Here is a 27,933-nt window from a genome sequence, read left to right as displayed (position 1 = left end):
AACACATACATTAGTCATGATGAACTGCAATATTGTCACGTTCTGACCAGTATGAGGATTATTTGGTTAGTGTAGGCTGGTCAGGACGTGGCAGAGGGTATTTGGTTTATGTGGTTCGGGGTGTGTGTATTATGTAGAGGGTAGTTGATTTATGTATTCCGGGGTTTTTTGGTCACTGCTCGATGTTAGTCTATTTCTATGTTCTTTCTAGTTAGTCTGTTTCTATGTTTAGTTAATTGGGGTGTGGACTCTCAATTGAAGGCAGGTGTTGTCTAGTTGCCTTTGATTGAGAGTCCTATATATTAGGGTGTGTTTGTATTTGTGGGAGGTTGTCACTTGAATTGCTGTCGTTTGCCTTCAAGTCTGTATTCGTCGTCCATCGTTTTGTTTTGTTTGTATAAGTGTTTTCATTAAAGTTAATTATGAGCACTCTACCCGCTGCGCCTTGGTCCATTCCTGACGACCGTCGTTACAAATATCCAAGTATGCAGCGTTGTTAGAAACCTGGATTAGCATCTATTCACTCATACAGGATCAGATCCTTATGATCTGTATTTATGTATAGAGCTTTGTTAGCCATTAACTAGCATGCCCATGTGTAACAATGATGATATAACTTTATAAGTTACTGTATGAAGCATTCGTAAATTAGCAAAGTTGGCAGGTCTACACACATTCATTATTCACTTCTATTATATCAATCTTAGCTACTGTAGAACCTGCACCAGAGGTGGCTCCACAGGTCCCATAATGGTGTGAGGAAAAAAATATTATTGGACCCGTAGTTTTTCCTTATCTGATAACCTAACCAGGTGAAATTCCAGACTTTATACGGTATGACGTGATTAATCTGTTGTTAAAAGTTTTAATATGAGCTATGATGGGACCAGAGTTTTTCTAATCAAGTCACATGGTTTAAAAAATACTCCTGGAAAAACTCCTGGCCTTGGGGAGGATGAAAGTCTGTCAAACTGCAGAAACCTTGTACTTGTTCAAATTAATTATATTTAAAAAAAGGACTAGGGGGGTTTCCTATACACAGACACAGAGAAAGGAACAATTGGATAATAGTGCTGAGCTTGCTTTATGCAGGTTTGCATTGTGTAGTCCTGCCCTATGCAACTGTATTAGGCCTAAATCAAAAGTCTATGTCAGCGATTGTGTTTACTGAATATTTTGGATTGAAAAAGTATCGGTAGCCTACTCAGCACAAGTTCAAATATCAACACATTTTTATCCCATTCACATTTTTTCACAAACAAATGGTATTTCTTTAAGGCACTATTTAGATACAGAATAGCGCTGCGATGAATAGCTGCTGTTTTACGGGCTCCTGACCAATTCTGCTATTTTTTGCACTGATCTTATTAATTTATTTTGTACATAATGTTTCCACCGTGACCGAAAGAGGTTCTGGACATCAGAACAGCAATCATTAACCTCAATTTGGAGGAAGATTTCTACTTCAACGAGTCGCCGGCACGGGACATACTGCTCACCCCAGACCAGGTCCTAATCCCAGAGACTCAGAAAAGGAAGAGACGACGTAAGAGTGGCTGACGTGCGAGCACCCTGATGAAACTACGACGGCGAATAAATAATTAGCCTCTACCCTCTGTTCTATTGGTGAACGTACAATCACTGGAGAAAAAATTGGACGAGCTCCGTTCGAGACTAGCCTGTAAACGGGACCTGAAGAACTCTAATATCCTATGTTCCTCTGAGTCGTGGCTGAACAAGAGCATGGATAATATACATCTAGCTGGTTTTTGTTAAGATCATCTGGTGTGAGATCTCTAATATTAAGTCTCGCGGTTCTGCTCGCCTGAGTGAAAATCCCTCATGATAAACTTTAGGTTAATAAATAATACTATTTACCAAGAGAGTTTTTATCTATATATTTTAGCTTAGTGCAACATCTGCACTAAGCTAAAGGCTAGAGTTGCTGCTTTCAAGGAGCGGGACACACATCCGGACGCTTATCAGAAATCCTTCTATGACCTCAGACGAGCAATCCAACAGGCAAAGCATCAATACATGACTAAGATTGAATCCTGCTATGCTGGCGCTGACGCTCGTTGGATGTGGCAGGGCTTGTAAACTATCACGGATTACAAAGGGAACCCCAGCCGCAACCTGGCCAGTGACGCAACCCTACCAGATGACCTAAATGCATTCTATGCTCGCTTCAAGGCAAGCAAACCTGAACCATTCATGAGAGCACCAGCTGTTCCGGATGACTGTGTGATCATGCTATATGTAGCCGTTGTGAGTAAGACCTGTAAACAGGTTAACTTTCACAAGGCCACAGGGCCAGATAGATTACCAGGATGCGACTCAGAGCATGCGCTGACCAGCTGGAACGTGTCTTCACTGACATTTTCAATCTCTCCCTGACATAGTCTGTAATCCCTACGTGTTTCAAGCAGACCTCCATAGTCCCTCTGCCCAAGAATGCCAAGGTAACCTGTCTAAATGACAATCACCCCATAGCACCCACATCTGTAGCAATGAAATGCTTTGAAAGGCTGGTCATGGCTCACATCAACACCACCTTCCAGACACCCTGGACCCACTCCAATTCGCATACCGCCAAACAGATCCATAGATTACACAATCTCTATTGCACTCCAAACTTCCCTCTCCCACCTGGACAAGAGGAACACCTACGTATGTGAAAATACTGTTCATTGACTACAGCTTAGTATTCAACACCATAATGCCCTCCAAGCTCATCACAAAGCTAAGGACCCTGGGACTGAACACCTCCCTTTACAACTGGATTCTGAACTTCTTGAAGGGCTGTCCCCAGGTGGTGAGGGTAGGCAACAACACATCAGCCACGCTGACCCTCAAAACAGGGGCCCCTTAGGGGTGTGTGCTTAGTCCGCTGCTGCACTCCCTGTTCACCCACGACTGCGCGGCCTCACACAGTACCAACTCCATCATCAAGTTCGCCAACGACACGACAGTAGTAGGGCTGATTACCAACAACAAGGATATGGCCTACAGGGAGAAAGTATGAATTCTGACGACGTGGTGACAGGTAAACAACCTCTCCCTCAATGCCAGCAAAACAAAGAAGCTGATTGTGGACTTAAGGAGGAAACAGGCATCAATGGTCAAAAGCTTCAAGTTCCTCTTCATTCACGTTTCCGAGGAGCTAAAATGGTCAAACCACACAGACACCGTGGTGAAGAAGGCACGACAGCAACTCTTTAACTTTAGGATGCTGAAGAAATCCGGCATGTCCCTGAGGGCCCTCACAGTGTTCTACAGGAGCATCCTTGAGATCATACACTACCGGTCAAAAGTTTTAGAACACCTACTCATTCAAGGGTTATTGTTTATTTTTTACTATTTTCTACATTGTAAAATAGTAGTGACGATATCAAAACTATGAAATAGCACATATGGAATCATGTAGTAGGCAAAGGGTGGCTATTTGAAGAATCTGAAATATAAAATGTATTTTGATTTGTTAAACACTTTTTTAGTTACTACATGATTCCATATGTGTTATTTCATAGTGTTGATGTCTTCACTATTATTCTACAATGTCGAAAATAGTAAAAATAAAGAAAAACCGTTGAATGAGTTGGTATTCTAAAACCTTTGACCGGTAGTGTATGTTTGGGCTGTATCCCAGCCTGATACGGCAACTCCACTGTCGCAGCCCGCAAGGCGCTACAGAGGGTGGTACTCTCAGCCGAACGCACGATTGGGTGAACATTGCTTACCCTCCAGGACACTTACAGCACCAGGTGTCGCAGGAAGTCCAAAAAGATCATCAGGGACCCCAGCTCCCGAGCCATGGCTTGTTCTCCCCGTTTCCATCACTCAAATGCAGACAGTATAGGAGGGAGCATCATGGTAAAAACTGTAAGACTGGCCAAATGCTTCTACCCCCAGACCACCACTAGTCTGCAACGTTCTCCAAAATAGTGTTCCCTGTCAGAAATGCTATTGTGTACAGAAGACTTCACTTTCACCTCAAAACTAGGGCTTCAGCTTTACTTATCTTTGAATAATTTACAGTTGTAGCTTTTGCCCCTAATTTTTTTTCATGTCTGTTTCTCAATGTTCCTAGGTAGCAGGGATAAAAGGGGTGTTCTTGTCAAATAAAGTTGTCGAGGGCCAAGTGAAAACGTTTATCACTTACAATAAGGGGCGAGACTGGCATCTTCTACAGGCTCCCACCACTGATCTGAAGGGAACCAGACTCTACTGTGTACAGGTGAGTCTCCTTTTGAAAGTGGCCAATATCTGAAAACCTATAACTGATTTGTCAATAAACCACATTATGTTTTTTTCTTTTGTTGATTTTCAGCCCTACTGTTCATTACACCTGCATCTCCATGTGTCTGACAACCCGTACACGTCTGGAAACATAGTCAGCAAGGAATCAGCTCCAGGAATTATAGTAGCATCAGGTAGGCACTATTTGAAATGTTTAGCTGTGTCTTTTGTTTATTTTTACTCTCATTAGCAATTACCACAGGGATCTCCGCTCTCCTTAAGGTTCACAATTTGCAGTGGTTGCTCAACTCTTACACTGCTCTTTTTCCACCCTTAAAGACCAATTTTATCTTTTAGCTCTGTTCTCAAAGTAAATGCTGTGATTCTGGCTTAAAACATTTTAGTCAGCTCAGTTTGATCTGTGAATTTGATCAGAGCATGCCTGCATATCTGTAGACTGCCAGATGTTTGGCAAAAACAGATACAGAAGAAAAGGTTTGAATTTCTGAATCTCTGTTTTTGGCTGAGTAAATACTCCCTTTTTAGGAGAGCTGTAGCCTGTGGCAGAATATTTGCATCTGTATTTTTATTTCATTGTGCATTAAATATATTTTAATGTGGGTTAAGAAGGCATACAATGAAAGTGTTTACACTATAACTATGCTATGCTTTTTACATCTAGGTACCATTGGGCCCGAGCTTACCGCCTATAATGTCAGCATTTTCATCACCTCAGATGCTGGCAACACTTGGAGAGAGGTACTGTGACTGAAAGAGACAGGTGCCACTGAAATGTGACACAAAATCAAGACAACACATAGAAGAAAATATCAATCTGCTTATAACTCAGTAATTTGGAGGGAGCAAACTCTGGATGTATAATGTATGATATTGTTTGACATTACCCTTGATCACATGCCATGTATACTGGTTTAAGGAAGTTTTTATTATTTTTTCCATAGAACTTCTTAGGAGCTGATACTATTTGATGTTTTCTCACTTAAAAATAAAATGTAATATGTGGCTGTGTTACATGATATAGAAGAATAGCAGTAGCCTATAGTGATACAAGTCTATCACTCATCAAAAGGATACGTGAATGCACATCTCTAACCTTTGAAAATGTGATGAAATCCTGTCCTGTTTGTAGGTATTTGAGGAGGAGTATAGTGTCCTCTTTCTTAACCAGGGTGGTGCCCTAGTGGCCATTCGACACACACCTCTCCCCATCAGACATATCTGGTATTGTTTCCTTTAACATTCAACTTCTGTGCATACTGTTACAGCATCAACATTAAATTACATTTGTCGATTTGAATTACATTTGCCTATAAATGTTTTATGGACTGTATTATGTAAGCACTGAAAGTCCACCTAATGTTAATGTTACAGTACAATCTATTCTATGCATGGTGAGGGTTCCACATGAGCCATGCATGAGAGCCAACATGTTGTTTCTCCATCCAGGCTGAGTTTTGATGAGGGAAAACGCTGGAACAAATACAGCTTCACCCCCTCTCCTCTCTATGTAGACGGAGTCTTAGGAGAGCCAGGGGAAGACACCCTCATCATGACGTAAGAATCAAAACAAATACTCTATGGTTAATAGTATGTATTTTCCAATGCGTTGAAAGTTTAATGGACGTTTTGAAAAGAATGTCTGTTTCAAACACAGTGAAAAAATGTACTCGCTGTCAGAAGTTAGACACTTTTTATTTATTTTCTCTTTTTACTCTTCTGAGTCATTGTACAAATCCCTTGTGGTTAGCTCAGGCAACCTTTCATCTCCCACTTTAATGATAAAAAGGTATTTCACTTAATACATTTTAGCTAGCAACCCTTTTTTTCAGATATTTTTCACCATCCTTTACTTTTTGTGTTTGCAGAATATTTGGCCATTTCAGCCATCGTTCTGAGTGGCAGCTTGTCAAAATTGACTTCAAGGCCATCTTTAACAGAAGGTGTAACACAGACGACTATCAGACCTGGCAGCTGCACAATGACGTAAGAGCAACCACTTTGGTACATTTGTAATGGCTTTGGGCACTTTAGTTCAATGGAATACAGTATGAAGAGAAATGTCCTATCGCACCCATTTTCTATCTCAAATTTGTCTCAAAATTATGGATACTTTCTATGTATTCACTTTCAGAACAAATTAGCAATTATACACATTTTCATGTACTTTAAAAATATATATATTAAGAGAACTTCATCACTCAGAGGCTTTTCTTTGAAACTGTTACATCCTATCACAACTCAGGATAGGACCCAGATGCAGACACAGGAGGTGGATAGTACAGTTCTCAGATATTTATTGTAAACACGGGGCAGGCAAAGAGCAGGTCAAGGACAGGCAGGGGTTCGTGGTCAGGCAGGTACAGGACGGCATGCTGGCTCGGGGTCAGGGCAGGCAAAGGTTCGTAATTAGGTCAGAGTCAGGCAGGTACAGCACGGCAGGCAGGCTCGCGGTCAGGGCAGGCAGAATAGTCAGAACCGGGAAAACTAGGAAACAGAACTTGAGAAAAAGGAAGAAGGGAAAGCACGCTGGTAAGACCTGACAAGACAAGACAAACTGGCAACAGACAGAGAACACTGGTATAAATACACAGGGGATAATGGGAACACCTGTAGGGGTGGAGACAAGCACAAAGACAGGTGAAACAGATCAGGGTGTGACACATCCAAAAATAAAGTAAATTCTGAAATGTTGTAGTTAATTATTTCAAATAATACATTATTTCTCACAGGGTAAAGTCTGCATTATGGGAGTGAAGAGAATCTTTCAGAATCTGAAGCCCGACACCAGATGTGTCAAAACCAGCGATCATTACATCCCCCAGATGTCAGACTCCTGTCCATGCACCGAGGCTGACTTTGAGTGGTGAGGAGACTACTGGCTGCTACGGTCGATAATATATGACATTCAATTCCATACAGTCTTTATTAATCCTTCCAGTGGCAATTTAAGAAGGCATCATTGGAGCACAATTTATTTTATTTTTATTTTTTATTTCACCTTTATTTAACCAGGTAGGCAAGTTGAGAACAAGTTCTCATTTACAACTGCGACCTGGCCAAGATAAAGCAAAGCAGTTTGACAACATACAACAACACAGAGTTAAACATGGAGTAAAACAAACATACAGTCAATAATAAGAAAAATAAGTCTATATACAATGTGAGCAAATGAGGTGAGATAAGGGAGGTAAAGGCAAAAAAGGCCATGGTGGCAAAGTAAATACAATATAGCAAGTAAAACACTGGAATGGTAGATTTGTAGTAGAAGAAAGTGCAAAGTAGAAATAAATAATGGGGTGCAAAAGAGGAAAATAAATAAAATAAATAAATACAGTAGGGGAAGAGGTAGTTGTTTGGGCTAAATTATAGATGGGCTATGTACAGGTGCAGTGATCTGTGAGCTGCTCTGACAGCTGGTGCTTAAAGCTAGTGAGGGAGATAAGTGTTTCCAGTTTCAGAGATTTTTGTAATTCGTTCCAGTCATTGGCAGCAGAGAACTGGAAGGAGAGACGGCCAAAGGAGGAATTGGCTTTGGGGGTGACCAGAAAGATATACCTGCTGGGGGGGACTTTACCTAGCAGGGTCTTGTAGATGACCTGGAGCCAGTGGGTTTGGCGACGATTATGAAGCGAAGGCCAGCCAACGAGAGCGTACCTGTCGCAGTGGTGGGTAGTATATGGGGCTTTGGTGACAAAACGGATGGCACTGTGATAGACTGCATCCAGTTTGTTGAGTAGGGTATTGGAGGCTATTTTGTAAATGACATCGCCGAAGTCGAGGATCGGTAGGATGATCAGTTTTACGAGGGTATGTTTGGCAGCATGAGTGAAGGATGCTTTGTTGCGAAATAGGAAGCCAATTCTAGATTTAACTTTGGATTGGAGATGTTTGATGTGAGTCTGGAAGGAGAGTTTACAGTCTAACCAGACACCTAGGTATTTGTAGTTGTCCACATATTCTAAGTCAGAACCGTCCAGAGTAGTGATGCTGGACAGGCGGGCAGGTGCAGGCAGTGATCGGTTGATAAGCATGCATTTAGTTTTAATGTATTTAGGAGCAGTTGGAGGCCACGGAAGGAGAGTTGTATGGCATTGAAGCTCGTCTGTACGGTTGTTAACACAGTGTCCAAAGAAGGTCCAGAAGTATACAGAATGGTGTCGTCTGCGTAGAGGTGGATCAGAGACTCACCAGCAGCAAGAGCGACATCATTGATGTATACAGAGAAAAGAGTTGGCCGAAGAATTGAACCCTGTGGCACCCCCATAGAGACTGCCAGTTGTCCGGACAACAGGCCCTCCGATTTGACACACTGAACTCTATCAGAGAAGTAGTTGGTGAACCAGGCGACGCAACCATTTGAGAAACCAAGGCTATTGAGTCTGCCGATGAGGATATGGTGATTGACAGAGTCGAAAGCTTTGGCCAGGTCAATGAATACGGCAGCACAGTATTGTTTCTTATCGATGGCGGTTACGATATCGTTTAGGACCTTGAGCGGGGCTGAGGTGCACCCATGACCAGCTCTGAAACCAGATTGCATAGCGGAGAAGGTGCGGTGGGATTCGAAATGGTCGGTAATATGTTTGTTGACTTGGCTTTCGAAGACCTTAGAAAGGCAGGGTAGGATGGATATAGGTCTGTAGCAATTTGGGTCAAGTGTCCCCTCCTTTGAAGAGGGGGATGACAGCAGCTGCTTTCCAATCTATGGGAATCTCAGACAACACGAGAGGTTAAACAGGCTAGTAATAGGGGTTGCAATAATTTCGGCAGATAATTTTAGAAAGAAAGGGTCCAGATTGTCTAGCCCGGCTGATTTGTAGGGGTCCAGATTTTGCAGCTCTTTCAGAACATCAGCTGAATGGATTTGGGAGAAGGAGAAATGGGGAAGGCTTGGGCGAGTAGCTGTGGGGGGTGCAGTGCTGTTGACTGCAGTAGGGGTAGCCAGGTGGAAAGCATGGCCAGCCGTAGAAAAATGCTTATTGAAATTCTCAATTATAGTGGGTTTATCGGTGGTGACAGAGTTTCCTATCCTCAGTGCAGTGGGCAGTTGGGAGGAGGTGTTCTTATTCTCCATGGACTTTACAATGTCCCAGAACTTTTTTGAATTTGTGTTGCAGGAAGCAAATTTCTGCATGAAAAAGCTAGCCTTGGCTTTTCTAACTGCCTGTATATATTGGTTTCTAACTTCCCTGAAAAGTTGCATATCACGGGGGCTGTTCGATGCTAATGCAGAACGCCACAGGATGTTTTTGTGTTGGTTAAGGGCAGTCAGATCTGGAGAGAACCAAGGGCTATATCTGTTCCTGGTTCTAAATTTCTTGAATGGGGCATGCTTATTTAAGATGGTGAGGAAGGCATTTAAAAAAAATAACCAGGCATCCTCTACTGATGGGATGAGGTCAATATCCTTCCAGGATACCAGGGCCAGGTCAATTAGAAAGGCTTGCTCGCTGAAATGTTTAAGGGAGCGTTTGACAGTGATGAGTGGAGGTCGTTTGACCGCTGACCCATTACGGATGCAGGCAATGAGGCAGTGATCGCTGAGATCTTGGTTGAAAACAGCAGAGGTGTATTTAGAGGGCAAGTTTGTTAGGGTGATATCTATGAGGGTGCCAATGTTTACGGCTTTGGGGTGGTACCTGGTGAGTTCATTAATAATTTGTGTGAGATTGAGGGCATCAAGCTTGGATTGTAGTATGGCTGGGGTGTTAAGCATGTCCCAGTTTAGGTCACCTAGTAGCACGGGCTCTGAAGATAGATGGGAGGCAATCAGTTCACATATGGTGTCCAGAGCACAGCTGGGGGCCAAGGCTGGTCTATAGCAGGCGGCAACGGTAAGAGACTTGTTTTTAGAGAGATGGATTTTTAAAAGTAGAAGTTCAAATTGTTTAGGTACAGACCTGGATAGTAGGACAGAACTCTTCAGGCTATCTCTGCAGTAGATTGCAACACCGCCCCCTTTGGCCATTCTATCTTGTCTGAAAACGTTGTAGTTAGGGATGAAGATTTCAGAGTTTTTGGTGGACTTCCTAAGCCAGGATTCAGACACAGCTAGGACATCCGGGTTGGCAGAGTGTGCTAAAGCAGTGAATAAAACAAACTTAGGGAGGAGACTTCTAATGTTAATATGCATGAAACCAAGGCTATTACGGTTACAGAAGTCATCAAAAGAGAGCACCTGGGGAGTAAGAGTGGACCTTGGCACTGCAGGGCCTGGATTCACCTCAACATCACCAGAGGAACAGAGAAGGATGAGGATAAGGGTACAGCTAAAAGCTATAAGAATTGGTCGTCTGTGACGTCCGGAATAGAGAGAAAAAGGAGCAGGTTTCTGGGGGCGATAAAATAGCTTCAAGGTATAATGTATAGACAAAGGTATGGTAGGATATGAATAAAGTGGAGGTAAACCTAGGCATTTAGTGATGATGAGAGAGATATTGTCTCTAGAAACATCATTGAAACCAGAAGATGTCATAGCATGTGTGGGTGGAAGAACTGAGAGGTTGGATAAGGTATAATGAGCAGGGCTAGAGGCTCTACAGTGAAATAATTCAATAAACACTAACCAGAACAGCAATGGACAAGGCATATTGACATTAAGGAGAGGCATGCTTAGCCGAGTGATCAAAGGGTCCAGTGAGAATTAGATAGCTAGCCGAGCCATAGGTAGCAAGCTGGTAGGAGATGGAGGGAGGTCTGTTTTTAGCCACCTCGTGTGTTTCCGTCTGTAGATTAGTGGGGTTCCGTGTGGTAGGGGGGACCAGTCCAATTGGCAAAATAGTTATAGTTATAGTGGCCCAAAAAAGTTGTCCGATAGCAGCCAATAAGATAGCTAACGATTAGCGAGCCGCAGATGGGCGTTCAGGTTATGTCGCAACGGAGGGGCCAGTTGGATAACTCCCTCGGGCAGATAACGTCGGTGGTCCAGTTGTGAAGGCCCGATGGGGCTCCGCATCGGCAGTAAAAAAATAAAAAATAACAACATAATGACATGCTGTTTATAACTGTATTCATAGAATTATTGACACTAACTACCTTAGACACAGTTAAAAGTAGTTTTAAGGATAAGATCAAGAAGGCAGGTAGACATCTCTATCTCCATTGTGAAGTAGAAGTTTCACAACCTTCAGCATACATTTCTGTGATCGGTTGGGTCTGTCCAGGTACATCTTTAACCATGTTTATACCTGGTTCTAACATGCATCCTTTGTTCTGATTTTGTCCACATTTTGACAGTGGCAGCATTTGTAGACAGGTGTTTATGATTAAAAGATGCATTGTCGTCTGATTGTGATCAGATCTTATAAGTGTAAACAGACAAGATCAGGACAAAGGACACATGTTAGGGGCAGATATAAATGGGGCTTAAGTAGTAGGGACACTCCCCGTGAGAATGCACTTTTGGTCATGCTGGAGGGAATCGTGAAGGATCATTAGGTGCTGCTCAGTGCATGTCTGGGTTGTTTGAGGGTGCAAGCATCAGATTTGTGGTATCGTCCACATTTCCAACACCGTTGTTCATCCTTTATCCACTCAATGATCTGTCTTGTGTTCAACTTCTTTAACCTCTATGGGCTAGGTGGGACGCTAGCGTGCCACCCGTGGTGCACTCCATCAACAGCAGGTGCATTTCAAGAGTGGCAAATTTGAATCCAAATAAATGTCAAAATTCAAATTTTTCAAACATACAACTATTTTACACCCTTTGAAAGATAAACATCTCCTTAATCTAACCACGTTTTACGATTTCAAAAGGTTTTACGGCGAAAGCATAAATTTAGAGTATGTTAGGACAGTACATTTACAAGAGTTGTGTGTAATGTTTTGTCAATTCAAAGACCGGGTCACCAAAACCATAAAACCAGCTAAAATGATGCACTAACCTTTTACAATCTCCATCAGATGACACTCCTAGGACATTATGTTAGACAATGCATGCATTTTTAGTTCTATCAAGTTCATATTTATATCCAAAAACAGCGTTTTACTATGGCATTGATGTTGAGGAAATCGTTTCCCTCCAATAACCGGCAGTCAAGTCAGCGTCACAAATTAAATAATTAAAATTAGAAAACATTGGTAAAATATTATATTGTCATTTAAAGAATTATAGATTTACATCTCTTGAACGCAATCAACTTGCCAGATTTAAAAATAACCTTACTGGGAAATCACACTTTGCAATAATCTGAGCACTGCGCCCAGAAAAATACGCGTTGCGATACAGACTAGACGTCATGTTGGGGAGATCTAAAATCGAAAATACTATGTAAATAATCCATTACCTTTGATTCTCTTCATCAGATGTCACTTCCAGGTATCACAGGTCCATAACGAATGTAGTTTTGTTCAAAAAAGCTCATCATTTATGTCCAAAAATCTCCGTCTTGTTAGCACATGATCTAAGCCAGCCGGACTTCTCGTCATGAACGAGGGGAAAAATATATTTCCGTTCGTTCAAACATGTCAAACGTTGTATAGCATAAATCATTAGGGCCTTTTTAACCAGAACATGAATAATATTCAAGGTGGACGAATGCATACTCTTTTATAACGTATTGGAACGAGGGTACCCAACATGAACTCGCGCGCCAGGTGTCTAATGGGACATCATCGTTCCATGGCTCTTGTTCGGTCAGATCTCCCTCCAGAAGACTCAAAACACTTTGTAAAGGCTGGTGACATCTAGTGGAAGCAATAGGAAGTGCCAAAATATTCCTCAGCCCCTGTGTTTTTCAATGGGATAGGTTTAAAGGTAATACAACACATCAGGTATCCACTTCCTGTCAGAAAATGTCTCAGGGTTTTGCCTGCCAAATGAGTTCTGTTATACTCACAGACACCATTCAAACAGTTTTAGAAACTTTAGAGTGTTTTCTATCCATATATAATAAGTATATGCATATTCTAGTTACTGGGTAGGATTAGTAACCAGATTAAATCGGGTACATTTTTTTTATCCAGACGTGCAAATGCTGCCCCCTAGCCCTAACAGGTTAACTCTGGACAAGTTAAGATAGTGTTATTTGTCATCACAGTGATGAAAGTATGGCTAGGGTTTGGAAGGGGCCTTAGATTGAGCAGGCTCCTAGGAGCTTACATATTCACTGGTGTTGAGGATTGAAGTGGACCTCTCCTTTGGTCTAGTGGAGGCACATATGTCACATTGCTAGAAGGCCACATATCTGCTTGATAAGCATTTCACTACACTACAAGCATTTCGCTACCCTCGCATTAACATCTGCTAATCATGTGTATGTGACAAAGAAAATTTGAATTTGAAAATCTGAATTTGATTTGATACATGCTTAGCCTTGGACGCCTTCTGCAGCCAGGCTGTCAAGTCAGGTAAGGTCAACACAGTACTCCACAAATGTATTGCAGTAGTCCTGTGGCATCTTGCTCAAGAGCCAGTCGGCATTGGAATCTACAGTGGTTCTTCCTTTAAAAGTTGCGTCATACTGCGGCACACCTTGCATGCTGCCGCAGCATTCTGTGGCACGTCATTTAATTCTCAGCCATTTTTTCTGTTACTGCAAATTATTGCTAGTTTGACCACCAGTGGGCATCTTTGAGAAGCATTTGATAGTATTCCATGTTGGCATTACCAGAGAATGTAAAACCTTTTTTGTAATAACATAGTATATGGGATTGATTTTAAGAAGTTTGGTTTAATTAATTTGATTAATATTGTGGTGCTTCTATTCAGAGAAAAATGAAAAACCAAACCCTCAGGGTTTCCGTTAGGATGGAATGGAAAATATGGCGCTGTACAATGTGACGGTCAGGAGTAGGCGACAGGATTGTTAGGATTCTAAATTGTTTGCCTTCATTAGACAACTTTGTTCCAATATTTCTGTAAATCAGTGATATTTATTCCCATAGTAATTTGTTATGGATCCATAACTAAATCAACATCTGCATTTTGAAAGAGTATTTTTTTAATCATTATTTTATTAACAAAATGTGTTTATTTGTTTATTAGGCTACTGTGCAGTCTACAATACATACTGTAGTAAACATGGGAAAGTGCCTAATTCCTTACATAAGGGAGAGCAGGCCATGTCTGTAATACAGAATGCAGGGCATGCGGGAGACCGGTGTAATTTCATAGTTGTGATGTCTTCACTATTATTCTACAATGCAGAAAATAGTAAAACATTTTTAAAATATCCTGGAATGAATAGGTGTGTCGAAACGTTTGACTGGTACTTGCTTAATTAATTTAATTAATATTATGGTCTTTCTATTCCATGAAAAACGAAAAACCCTCTGGGTTTCTGTTAGAATGGAACGGTAAATATGGCGCTGTACAACGTGACGGTCGGCAGTACAATACTGGGCTATTCAACTAAAGAATCCCTGTGTCGTGCGGACAGGAGACCGGGGTTCAATCTCCCGATGGGGAGGAAGGAGTAGGCTGTGTTTGTTCTTAACTGATTCCATAAGTGTTATTTCATAGTTGTGATGTCTTTACTGTTATTCTACAATGTAGAAAATAGTAAAAATATAGAAAAATCCTGTAATGAGTAGGTGTGTCCAAACTTTTGACTGGTACTTGCATAATTAATTTGATAAATATTATGGTGTTTCGATTCCATGAAAAATGCAAAACCCTCTGGGTTTCTGTTAGGATGGAATGGAACATATGGCGCTGTATAATGTGTTGGTTGGCAGTACAGTACTGGGCTATTTAGCTAAAGAATCCCTGTGTCGTGCGGACGGGAGACCGGGGTTGAATCCCCGAACGAGGAGGAAGGAGTAGGCTGTCCTTGTAAATAAGAATGAGTTCTTAACTTATTCCATGTGTTATTTTATAGTTGTGATGTCTTCACTATTATTCTACAAAGTAGAAAATAGTAAAAATATAGAAAATCCTGGAATGAGTAGGTGTGTCCAAACTTTTGATTGGTACTTACTTAACCTCTATGGGCTAGGTGGGACGCTAGCGTGCCACCCGTGGTGCACTCCATCAACAGCAGGTGCATTTCAAGAGCGGCAAATTTGAATCCAAATAAATGTCAAAATTCCAATTTTTCAAACATACAACTATTTTACACCCTTTGAAAGATAAACATCTCCTTAATCTAACCACGTTTTACGATTTCACTGCGCCCAGAAAAATACGCGTTGCGATACAGACTAGACGTCATGTTGGGGAGATCTAAAATCGAAAATACTATGTAAATAATCCATTACCTTTGATTCTCTTCATCAGATGTCACTTCCAGGTATCACAGGTCCATAACGAATGTAGTTTTGTTCAAAAAAGCTCATCATTTATGTCCAAAAATCTCCGTCTTGTTAGCACATGATCTAAGCCAGCCGGACTTCTCGTCATGAACGAGGGGAAAAATATATTTCCGTTCGTTCAAACATGTCAAACGTTGTATAGCATAAATCATTAGGGCCTTTTTAACCAGAACATGAATAATATTCAAGGTGGACGAATGCATACTCTTTTATAACGTATTGGAACGAGGGTACCCAACATGAACTCGCGCGCCAGGTGTCTAATGGGACATCATCGTTCCATGGCTCTTGTTCGGTCAGATCTCCCTCCAGAAGACTCAAAACACTTTGTAAAGGCTGGTGACATCTAGTGGAAGCAATAGGAAGTGCCAAAATATTCCTCAGCCCCTGTGTTTTTCAATGGGATAGGTTTAAAGGTAATACAACACATCAGGTATCCACTTCCTGTCAGAAAATGTCTCAGGGTTTTGCCTGCCAAATGAGTTCTGTTATACTCACAGACACCATTCAAACAGTTTTAGAAACTTTAGAGTGTTTTCTATCCATATATAATAAGTATATGCATATTCTAGTTACTGGGTAGGATTAGTAACCAGATTAAATCGGGTACATTTTTTTTATCCAGACGTGCAAATGCTGCCCCCTAGCCCTAACAGGTTAACTTCTCTAGGGTCGGTAGGACGAAATCGTCCCACCTACGTAACAGCCAGTGGAATCCTGTGGCGCGTTATTCAAATACCTTAGAAATGCTATTACTTCAATTTCTCAAACATATGACTATTTTACACCATTTTAAAGACAAGACTCTCGTTAATCTAACCACACTGTCCGATTTCAAAAAGGCTTTACAACGAAAGCAAAACATTAGATTATGTCAGCAGAGTACACAGACAAAAATAATCACACAGCCATTTTCCAAGCAAGAATATATGTCACAAAAACCCAAAACACAGCTAAATGAAGCACTAACCTTTGACAATCGTCATCAGATGACACGCCTAGCACATCATGTTACACAATACATGTATGTTTTGTTCGATAAAGTAAATATTTATATCCAAAAACAGCATTTTACATTGGCGCGTGTTGTTCAGAAAATGTATTCCCACCAAAAACGTCCGGTGAATTTACAAAAATACTCATCATAAACGTTGACAAAATACATAACAATTATTTTAAGAATTATAGATACAGTACTCCTTTATGCAACCGCTGTGTCAGATTTTAAATAGCTTTACGGAGAAAGCACATTTTTCAATATTCTGAGTACATAGCTTGCCATCACAGCAAGCTATACAGACACCCGCCAAGTTCGGGGTCACCTAAACTCAGAATTAGTATTATAAATATTCTCTTACCTTTGCTGATCTTCATCAGAATGCACTCCCAGGACTGCTACTTCCACAAGAAATGTTGTTTTTGTTCGAAATAATCCATATTTATGTCCAAATACCTCAGTTTTGTTTGTGCGTACAGAGCACTATCCGAAGGCATAACGCGCGAGCGCGGTACCAGAGACGAAAAGTCAAAATGTTCCATTACCGTTCTTAGAAGCATGGCAAACGCTGGTTAAAATCAATCTTTATGGTATTTTTAACGTAAAAATGCGATAATATTCCAACCGGACAATAGCATATTCATTCAAGAAGAAAAAGAAGGAACGGCGTGCTCGCAGGACCGCGCATATCCAATCCCTTTGTCCCCAGGCAGTCCACTCAGTGACTGAGCTACTATTCTCTGCCCAGTGACAGGAGAATGCTGAAAGAACTTTCTGAAGGCTGTTGACAGCCAATGGAAGCCTTAGGAAGTGCAACGTGACCCACAGACACTGTAGTTTCGATAGAGATTCAAAAGAACTACAATTCTCAGACTTTCCACTTCCTGGTTTTGTCTCAGGTTTTTGCCTGCCATATGAGTTCTGTTATACTCACAGACACCATTCAAACAGTTTTAGAAACTTCAGAGTGTTTTCTATCCAAATAATATGCATATTCTAGTTTCTGGGCAAGAGTAGTAGCCAGTTTAATTTGGGTACGTTTTTCATCCGGCCGTGAAAATACTGCCCCCTATCCCAAACAGGTTTCAATTAATTTGATTATTATTGCGTGAAAAACGCAAAACCCTCTGTGTAAATTCAGACCGTTTCGCTCTCGGAGCGCACACTGGACGTTCGGGCCGAGGCAGTCAAGCACCCAAGCTAACATTAGCTAGCTTGCTAGCTACTTCCAGACACAAATGAGACCACTGTGATCATTTTACTCACCCTAGCAGAGCTGGTTAAGCAGTTTTCGTGTTAACCAGAGCGTTGATGACTGTGTCTGTGCTGCTTGAAACAATTTAATTACGCTTTTTTGCCGATGTTTACTGACACCGGCCATATTCAACGGGTGTTGAGCGCTGGCAAATTAATTATTCTGCGCTCTGGTACACTCAGATGAGAGTGCTCTGAAATCGTAGTAGACAGCCAGAGCGAATTTATGAAAGAACCCAAATGTACCCGAGAATGACAGGAATAATCAAGTCAATAAACATTGGGTAGTTAGATAGCCTATAGTTAATATACTGTCAAGTTTGATGTATATCTACTAACGTTAGGTAGATAGCTAACATACCGGTACATACTGCTGTAATGATATGCTATGTGGTTCATAAGGACAGCGTAGCTACCAAATTGTCAGCCAACATAACGTGTAAGGTAACTTATTTGAAAAGTCATTACTGTATTACATTGAGTAGCAAGCTACCGCGAGGACGCACTCTGTCGACTCTGCGGCTTGAGCATGCTTTTGGTGCACTGTCAGTAGCGCGCTGGACTTTGGGCCAGAAGGTTGAGGGTTTGAAACTTGCTCCCTGCTTGTTTCATTTGAAGTCATGCACAATTATCAGTTTATTGTTTGTTTATATTGCCCATTCATTGTCAGTTAGAGACAGTAGTGCATTGGGACCCAAAAGCATTATCAGTGCTCAAACTCCCCATTGGTTATTTTCAAATATTTTTTTTTATCTGAAAGCAACTTTTTTTATTTTCAATCAAAAATAATTGTTATGAAAGCAAAAACGAGGCTTCAAAGTAAAAAAATGTTTGCAATCAAATATTTTGTAATAGAGCCCAAAACTTTATGCATTTTATTCCCCCAAAATATTTATAGAACAAAAAATGTATTGTAAAACAAAACTTTATTTCAATATCAACCACCCTCCATTTTGGCAATTTTTTGAGAGTCAGTTTGGCTACAACCAATATTGTTCAGCCTTTCTTTCCGACACAAAGGAAGTTATAGCAGACACCTACGAAGAAGGACTGTGTGATGGCATCTCAGGTAAGCAGCACTGGGCGTTCTTCCGTCCAACTTTTACATAGCTAGTAGTTAGCTCCTACGATTCAGTGTCGGTTCATAACATTCTACTATATTACATAGATACATACCATAGAATGATAAATCATGCAATTATTTTTCTCAAGCTAACAAAAAGCATTTAGCTATGAACGCCTGTTCTAGCCATTTTCAGTTTAATTAATCTAACTTTCTTTCATGGCAACTCATAAGCAGGCCATGTCCTATTTGTTTTATAGTCGATATGTAATCATGTAATGGTTAGCTTTGTTTACAGAAGGATGAAAGAACACAATGTCTGTCAGGGAATGCTATTCTGATATGTCAGTTGAAGAGTTAGACCAGAAAGTCAGTGCCATTAAGTCAAGGATGCCCCATGCGGGCTTTAGAATGGTCAAAGGAAGTCTCAGAGCAATGGGCCATCATGTACAATGGTGAAGAGTTAGGGAGTCTTTGCAGCATGTAGGTGGTGCAGGTATCATTGCCAGAATGATCCAGCTTCGTTGCATTGCTTGGCAAAAATGCTCTGTTCCTGCACCCCTGTCTCTCGTCCACATTGATACAAAACAGAAATTGATAAGGTACTAAGATGTATAATGTTTCAAATCTAAGAAGTTATTAAAACTTTTTTATTCTTACTTATTCCTTGACACATTTTCAATGATGTATGAAATTGGAGTTGTTCTTCATCAACTGGTAATTCCTAAATAATGAAGCAGGTTAATAGGTTAAACATTTCACTTTTAATTCCAATGCTTTTTTTCAAGATACAAAAGGTAAGTATATTATTTTGTATACAGTGAGGGAAAAATGTATTTGATCCCCTGCTGATTTTGTACGTTTGCCCACTGACAAAGAAATGATCAGTCTATAATTGTAACGGGCATCGTAAGGATTAGACCAAGGTGCAGCGGGAATGTGTATACTCATCTTCTTTATTAAATCAAAAGAAGGAAAAAACAAACAAATCACGTATACAAAACAACGAACGACACTAAACAGTCCTGTCAGGTGCACAGACACAAAACAGGAAACAACTACCCACAAACCCCCATAGCACAAACAACCCTATACGTAGGACCTTCAATCAGAGGCAACGAGGAACAGCTCGTTGAAGGTCAATCAACAAACCCTAAACATAGAAGTAGAAAAACTAGACTGAACATAGAAAAACACTAACCTAGAACATAGACCAAAAACCCCGGAACACTCTAAACAAACACCCCTCTTACATAATAACACAGCCCAACAAACCCCAAAACACTCTAAACAAACACCCCCTGCCACGTCCTGACCAAACTACAATAACAAATAACCCCTTTACTGGTCAGGACGTGACAGTACCCCCCCAAAGGTGCAGACCCCTGATGCACCTAAAATAACAAAACAAAACCTAATCCAATAACTCTAAACACAAACAAAAAAGAATCCCCAACTAAAGGGAGGGAAGGGAGGGTGACCACCGTCACCGACGGTTCTTGTGCTACACCCCCCCCCAACCCAACTACTATGGAGGTGGATCAGGCTCCGGCCTTACTCCCCAACCTAACCTGTCCACCCCCGCTAAATACTTATTAAATATTACCCCTCCCGAAGTCTCTGGGCTATGGTGCATCGCTGAAGACCTCGGGCTGATGTGCGTCGCTGGAGACCTCGGGCTGATGTGCGTTGCTGGAGACCTCGGGTTGATGTGCGTCGCTGGAGACCTCGGGCTGATGTGCATTGCTGGAGACCTCGGGCTGATGTGCGTTGCTGGAGACCTCGGGCTGATGCGCATCACTGGAGACCTCGGCTGAAGGGAGACTCTGGAAGCTCCGGACGGGAGGGCGACTCTGGCTGCGCCGATTCCAGACTGTAGGCCGTCTCTCTCGGATCCGGACTGTAGGCCGTCTCTCTCGGATCCGGACTGTAGGCCGTCTCTCTCGGATCCGGACTGTAGGCCGTCTCTCTCGGATCCGGACTGTAGGCCGTCTCTCTTGGATCCGGACTGTAGGCCGTCTCTCTCGGTTCCGGACTGTGGGCCGTCTCTCTCGGTTCCGGACTGTGGGCCGTCTCTGCAGGCTCTGAACTGTGGGCCATCTCTGGACTGGGCACTGTCGCCGGAAGCTCTGGACTGGGCACTGTCGCCGGAAGCTCTGGACTGGGCACTGTCGCCGGAAGCTCTGGACGGGGCACTGTCGCCGGAAGCTCTGGACGGGGCACTGTCGCCGGAAGCTCTGGACGGGGCACTGTCGTCGGAAGCTCTGGACGGCGCACTGTCGTCGGAAGCTCTGGACGGGGACTGCGCACTGAAGGCCTGATGCGTGGGGCTGGCTTAGGAGGTGCCAGACTAGGAACACGCACCACAGGGCTAGTGCGAGAAGCGGGAACAGGACGTACTAGACTGGGCTGACGCACTGGAGGCCTGGTGCGTGGTGCTGGCTATAGAGGCGCCAGACTAGAGACACGCACCTCAGGGCTAGTACGAGGAGCAGGAACTGGATACACCGGGCCATGGGTAAGCACTGGAGGTCTGGAGCGCACCTCCTGCACAACCCATCCTGGCTGGATGGTAATAGCAGCCCTGCACGAGCAGAGTGCTGGCACAGGGCGAACTGGGCTGTGCAGAGGCCTGATGGTTGCCGTGCGTAGAGCAGGCATAGGGTAGCCTGGGCCTAAGAGGCGCACTGGTGGCCAGATGCGCTGCGCAGGCATCCTCCTTCCAGGCTGGATGCCCACTCTAACACGACACTTGCAAGGAGCTGGGATCACTCGCACCGGACTGTGCGTGCGCATGGTTGAGATCGTGCGCACTTCCGCATACACCGGCGCTCTCGTCTCCACACGCTCCCCATAATAAGCACGGGGAGTTGGCTCAGGTCTACTGCCTGCCCTAGCCAATCTCCCCGTGTGCCCCCCAAACTATTTATTTGGGGTGCCTCTCGTACTTGCCAATCGGCATGTATAATGCCTCATAATGACGCCGCTTTGCCTTGGCTGCCTCCAGCTCCTCCTTAGGGCATTTGTACTCCCCAGCCTGGTGCCATGGTCCTGCCCCGTCCAGGATCTCCTGCCATGTCCATGATTCCACATGGTCCACATAGTTCCTCTGGTGCTCCTTCCTCCACTGCTTGGTCCGTTTGTGGTGGGTAGTTCTGTAACGGGCGTCGTAAGGATTAGACCAAGGTGCAGCGGGAACGTGTACACTCATCTTCTTTATTAAATCAAAAGAAGGAAAAAACAAACAAATCACGTATACAAAACAACGAACGACACTAAACAGTCCTGTCAGGTGCACAGACACAAAACAGCAAACAACTACCCACAAACCCCCATAGCACAAACACCCCTATACGTAGGACCTTCAACCAGAGGAAACGAGGAACAGCTGCCTCCAATTGAAGGTCAATCAACAAACCCTAAACATAGAAGTAGAAAAACTAGACTGAACATAGAAAAACACTAACCAAGAACATAGACCAAAAACCCCGGAACACTCTAAACAAACACCCCCTGCCACGTTCTGACCAAACTACAATAACAAATAATCCCTTTACTGGTCAGGACGTGACAATAATTTTAATGGTAGGCTTAATTGAACAGTGAGAGACAGAATAACAACAAAAAAATCCAGAAAAATACATGTCACAAATGTTATAAAATGATTTGCATTTTAATGAGGGAAATAGGTATTTGACACCTCTGCAAAACATGACTTAGTACTTGGTGGCAAAACCCTTGTTGGCAATCACAGAGGTCAGACATTTCTTGTAGTTGGCCAACAGGTTTGCACACATCTCAGGAGGGATTTTGTCCCACTCCTCTTTGCAGATCTTCTCCAAGTCATTAAGGTTACGAGGCTGACATTTGGCAACTCGATCCTTCAGCTCCCTCCACAGATTTTCTATGGGATTAAGGTCTGGAGACTGGCTAGGCCACTCCAGGACCTTAATGTGCTTCTTCTTGAGGCACTCCTTTGTTGCCTTGGCCGTGTGTTTTGGGTCATTGTCATGCTGGAATACCCATCCACGACCCATTTTCAATGCCCTGGCTGAGGGAAGGAGGTTCTCACCCAAGATTTGACGGTACATGGCCCCGTTCATCGTCCCTTTGATGCGGTGAAGTTCTCTTGTTCCCTTAGCAGAAAAACACCCCCAAAGCATAATGTTTCCACCTCCATGTTTGACGGTGGGGATGGTGTTCTTGGGGTCATAGGCAGCATTCATCCTCCTCCAAACACGGCGAGTTGAATTGATGCCAAAGAGTTCCATTTTGGTCTCATCTGACCACAACACTTTCACCCAGTTGTCCTCTGAATCATTCAGATGTTCATTGGCAAACTTCAGACGGGCATGTATATGTGCTTTCTTGAGCAGGGGGACCTTGCGGGCGCTGCAGGATTTCAGTCCTTCACGGCGTAGTGTGTTACCAATTGTTTTCTTGGTGACTATGGTCCCAGCTGCCTTGAGATCATTGACAAGATCCTCCCATGTAGTTCTGGGCTGATTCCTCACCGTTCTCATGATCATTGCAACTCCACAAGGTGAGATCTTGCATGGAGCCCCAGGCCAAGGGAGATTGACAGTTCTTTGTGTTTCTTCCATTTGCGAATAATTGCACCAACTGTGGTCACCTTCTCACCAAGCTGCTTGGCGATGGTCTTGTAGCCCATTCAAGCCTTGTGTAGGTCTACAATTTTGTCCCTGACATCCTTGGAGAGCTCTTTGGTCTTGGCCATGGTGGAGAGTTTGGAATCTGATTGATTGCTTCTGTGGACAGGTGTCTTTTATACAGGTAACAAGTTGAGATTAGGAGCACTCCCTTTAAGAGTGTGCTCCTAATCTCAGCTCATTACCTGTATAAAAGATACCTGGGAGCCAGAAATCTTTCTGATTGGGAGGGGTTCAAATGATTATTTCCCTCATTAAAATGCAAATCAATTTATAACATTTTTGACGTGCGTTTTCTGGATTTTTTTGTTGTTATTCTGTCTCTCACTGTTCAAATAAACCTACCATTAAAATTATAGACTGATCATTTCTTTGTCAGTGGGCAAACATACAAAATCAGCAGGGGATCAAATACTTTTTTCCCTCACTGTACATATTGCATATTTCCCATCACCTAATGAACAAACACAATACCAGTCTGGTGTTAAGCTTTCTGTGCTGTGTTAACAAATCCTGAATATGACATCTGCTGCTTTAGATTGAACGGTCATATCTCAGTTATTGTTTTCATATCTACAAAGAAGAAGCTATTTTCTTTACTTTCAGACTGTGAGCTGATCAAGGGGTCAAAAATTTAGATATTGCCAGATGTTCACTGTCCGAGGAACAGGCCGTGGAAGCTTTATTGCTGGCAAAAGTGTTCATAACCAGAGGTAATTAAACTGTTCTGTGTTATTTTTCTCTCTTCCTCTCTGCCTGTCTTGTTGTACATGGAACCTGTCTCACATGCACCGTTTGGAGGAAGAAGGATACACTGTCGAATTCTATCCACCTCTTCTGTGTGGGATATGAGTCCCTACCTCATCTGTGGGCAGATCTTCAGCATTTCACAGAGAGTTGGAATAATCACCCTTTAAGTACAGAGCCGAACCTGACACCTCACCAGCTGTGGCATATCAGAATGCTCCAAACTCCTGTGCACATTTTTGTTTTTGCCTTAGTACTACACAGCTGATTCAAATGATCAAGTCATCATCAAGCTTCAAGTGGTATTTATGTCTAATAATGACATTATCTTCTATTGTTTGTCCTCATGTGTCTGTTTTTCAGCATAAAGTACTCTTTGGCCACTTAGTGTGGACACCAGGTGAGACCACACACACACACAATAACAGACTCTCTCCTTCACTTCATCCCTCTCCCCCTTCTCCCTAAATCCTCTAGGCTATATTAGTTGTGTTGGTGAACCCCTCCCGCATCTAAACTGGCTGACACAGAGGGCACAGCATTATCATAGGTGAGAGGTCAGGTCAACAGGAAGTATTATTAAAGAGATGCTTTACATTGAAATACAGATAGAGATGTAGTGGTCCCAGAGTTAATGATAGAAGGTCAGTTTTGCGTTTCACCTCCTGATGATTATGATGACTGACTGTGTTAGAATAAAAAAACAAGGCTTTATCATGCTCTCTCCCTATCCATCTGTCTCTTGTCTGCAGGTATGTTTTTATGTGAGAGGGGAAGCCAGTCCTGTCATCGCCACCTCACCCGCACTTAAGATAACCTTCGGGTCAACTGGGGGCCTCGGACCGCTAGAGACACTGTAATTGTGATGAACTGAGAGAATATTAGGGTAGCACTGTAATTCATTAATCATATGCTGTCTGCCTCTGTTCTTACCTCTTTCCCATTCTGTCTTCTATACCTCTCCCCACCTCATCTTTCTTCCTCATTTTATAATGCACACCATATGTGCATTGAAATACAGATTGAACTTGTATTTATAATATAATATTACAATGACCATAATTATAATGCATGTATTATGTATTTATAACACCTGGATAATGAACTTATTTCAATAAAGCGTTTCACATTCTCCACTGGTTGAAATTAAGTATCTCATTGAAATGCTATCCTGTGTCCTCAGATTAATGCAGATGAAGGGAGTTAGATATGCATAGTTTTTTTTCTGTATATATGAATTACAAATCGGCCTTTACCTAAATCATGTTTCTAGTCTATTGCATAGTTACAATGTGTAATCATTGATGTCACAGGAGCAGGAGTGGTAAACATTGTTGAAGTGTATAATTGTAATACATACATGCAGACACAGCATCATTCAAAGAATGGAGTTTGATACACCTGGTATTGGATATGACTGAAAAAGAATGTCTCATAGAGTCATACCTGAACCACACCTTTATTTGCCAAGGAAGAGTACATGATTAGTGAATATATTCAATGGACAGGCTACAATGTGGGGGGATCTCATGTGTGGTACTAACTACAGTACATGTTTATAGGACTTGCATCCTGGCACAATAAAGTTATTATATTCTACTCAATCCATAGGCTTCATTAATGCCATTCAGACTTGAAGTTGATACAACAACTATGACAGCTGAGGTTCATAGATTGGTATGAATATTAGTTCAGAACCTAACATTTTAGGGTCCATACACAGATAGGCTGCATACTGTAGCTAGCTACACATCCATAGGCATACAGTTATTTTTATCCTCCACTACACAATAAGCAAGTAAATAGTTAGCTAGCTATGTTACTTCAGCTGTATTGCACGGCATGGCAAGCTTACACAATTGTACATTCAATTTGCAGTAAATGCTTTATCTATCTAGATTCTTTACATCCACTGTTTCCCAAGACGACAGCCTGGTTTTCTCAGTAGTCCCTAAAACATTAAACAACACGGATTACAATGCGATACTGTACTCATATCATAACACCAGCTAGCTAGCTGGCTAATGTTAGCTAGTCAGTTAACTTGCTAAATTGCAATTTTCATAAATGAACTTTATGACAAAAACATATACCCAATTGTTTGTCTCTACATTAACATATTCCTCTCAATTGTACATTTTTATCGTGATTCGTTATGAAGTTATAACTACTTACATCTGCTTCCCCGTAATGTTTTGTCAGCCATCTTTGTTGAAGAAAGCTCCAGGGATGGGTGGCTTGTGTCAAATTCGTCATTGGAACCACTCGATATGATTGGTCATATAAAAACCTTGGGACTCAAATGCATAATGAGTGCTCTAACTCCCCCTTGTGGTGGTCTGGAGCAATGAAGCCGTGACGCTGGGTACCTCTAAGTCCCGCGGTGTAAGCTCAACTTTTAAAGGAGGAACCACAGTACATCTGAGCCCGTAGCCGTTCTGCCCCTCAAGGGTTCTAAGCATGTTTACCAGTGTGTACATAGACAGTGCGAAGGCATCGAAGGCTTCTGTGTCTCCAAACTCGACAGTGGGTTCAGAATGGTGCCTATCTCACATTGGACGAGTTGGTGGCACTGGCCGTACTTATCCTGCAGGGCTTGTAAGAAAGCAGTGTAAGTCTTGGATGAAGGCCTTTGCGAGCAGGAATGCACTGGGTAGCACTTGATACTTATACTGCTCATTCAGGTGTCTTGATTGCAGGTTAACATAAATGTGAGTGGTTACATGATCAGGCGTTTGACACTAGTTCGTACTTCACAGTAGGGCCGTTCGAAAATGTATTTTAAATTTTTATTAGAAAGGCTTTCTTGAACGTGAATGTTCATGTGCATTAAATAGTGACTGCCCCTAAAAAGCAGCTAATCCCTTTGAAAATGCCCTATGTGGCATTGGTATAAGTCAGAAACAAAAATTTTCAAAATTTACTACAAAGTATTAAATAGGATCATTTTGGTCATAAACTCAGTCTGATCTAAAACGGAGATTGGAACCTCAGTGCATCACAACGAGTAAAGGAAGGTTGGGAATGGATTACAATTATGTCAACAAATCATGCCCCCTTTTGCCAACTCCACATGCAAATTGCCCACCCTCCCACTTCGCTTCCCTTCATTGAGGGGGTTTGAGTAATCTGTCCCAGCACCCGGGTTGGCATGTTTTGCTTGCATTCGTTTTGGAACTGGGCTGCCTTCCAGGCGTGAGCCAGGTGCCCCGTTCAAAGCCCATGACGGAGTCGACTCAAATCAAAAGTGACGTAATTAGCACATGTTGTAATGAGTAGGGTTATGTGTTTCCACATGCAAACATGATTTCTTTTGATGCAGAAGTGTCAAAGATTTTACTGAGTTACAGTTGATATCAGGAAATCAGATAATTGAAATAAATTCATTCGGCCCTAGTCTATGGAATTCACATGACTGGGAATACAGACAAGCATCGGTTACAGGTACCTTTAAAAAAAAGTAGGGGCGTGGATCAGAAAACCAGTCAGTATCTGCCGTGACCACCATTTGCCTCACATCTCCTTCGCATAGAGTTGATCTGGCTGTTGATTTTTTATCCGTGGAATGTTGTCCCACTCCTCTTCAATGGCTGTGTGAAGTTGCTGGATATTGGCGGGAACTGGAACACTCGATCCAGAGCATCCCAAACATGCTCATTCTGTGACATGTTTGGTGAGTATGCAGGCCA

At 42.4% G+C, this 27,933-nt stretch overlaps 1 protein-coding gene across 1 annotated transcript in view; it reads left to right on the top strand.

Annotated features, from left to right (window-relative positions):
- Positions 1 to 27,933, top strand: part of LOC106608714 (VPS10 domain-containing receptor SorCS1-like) — a 109,264-nt gene that overhangs the window by 56,049 nt on the left and 25,282 nt on the right. The window contains exons 10-16 of the mRNA XM_014206816.2: positions 4,091 to 4,237; positions 4,331 to 4,433; positions 4,922 to 4,998; positions 5,390 to 5,481; positions 5,707 to 5,814; positions 6,126 to 6,243; positions 6,990 to 7,123. Coding sequence (XP_014062291.1) covers positions 4,091 to 4,237; positions 4,331 to 4,433; positions 4,922 to 4,998; positions 5,390 to 5,481; positions 5,707 to 5,814; positions 6,126 to 6,243; positions 6,990 to 7,123 — 779 coding nt within the window. The remainder of the gene's footprint in view (positions 1 to 4,090; positions 4,238 to 4,330; positions 4,434 to 4,921; positions 4,999 to 5,389; positions 5,482 to 5,706; positions 5,815 to 6,125; positions 6,244 to 6,989; positions 7,124 to 27,933) is intronic.

The sequence above is a fragment of the Salmo salar genome, chromosome ssa01 (assembly GCF_905237065.1).
Source record: "Salmo salar chromosome ssa01, Ssal_v3.1, whole genome shotgun sequence".
Classification (NCBI taxonomy): domain Eukaryota; kingdom Metazoa; phylum Chordata; class Actinopteri; order Salmoniformes; family Salmonidae; genus Salmo; species Salmo salar.
The sequence above is the reverse complement of the archived record's forward strand: the minus strand, read 5'-3'. Positions and strand labels throughout refer to the sequence as shown.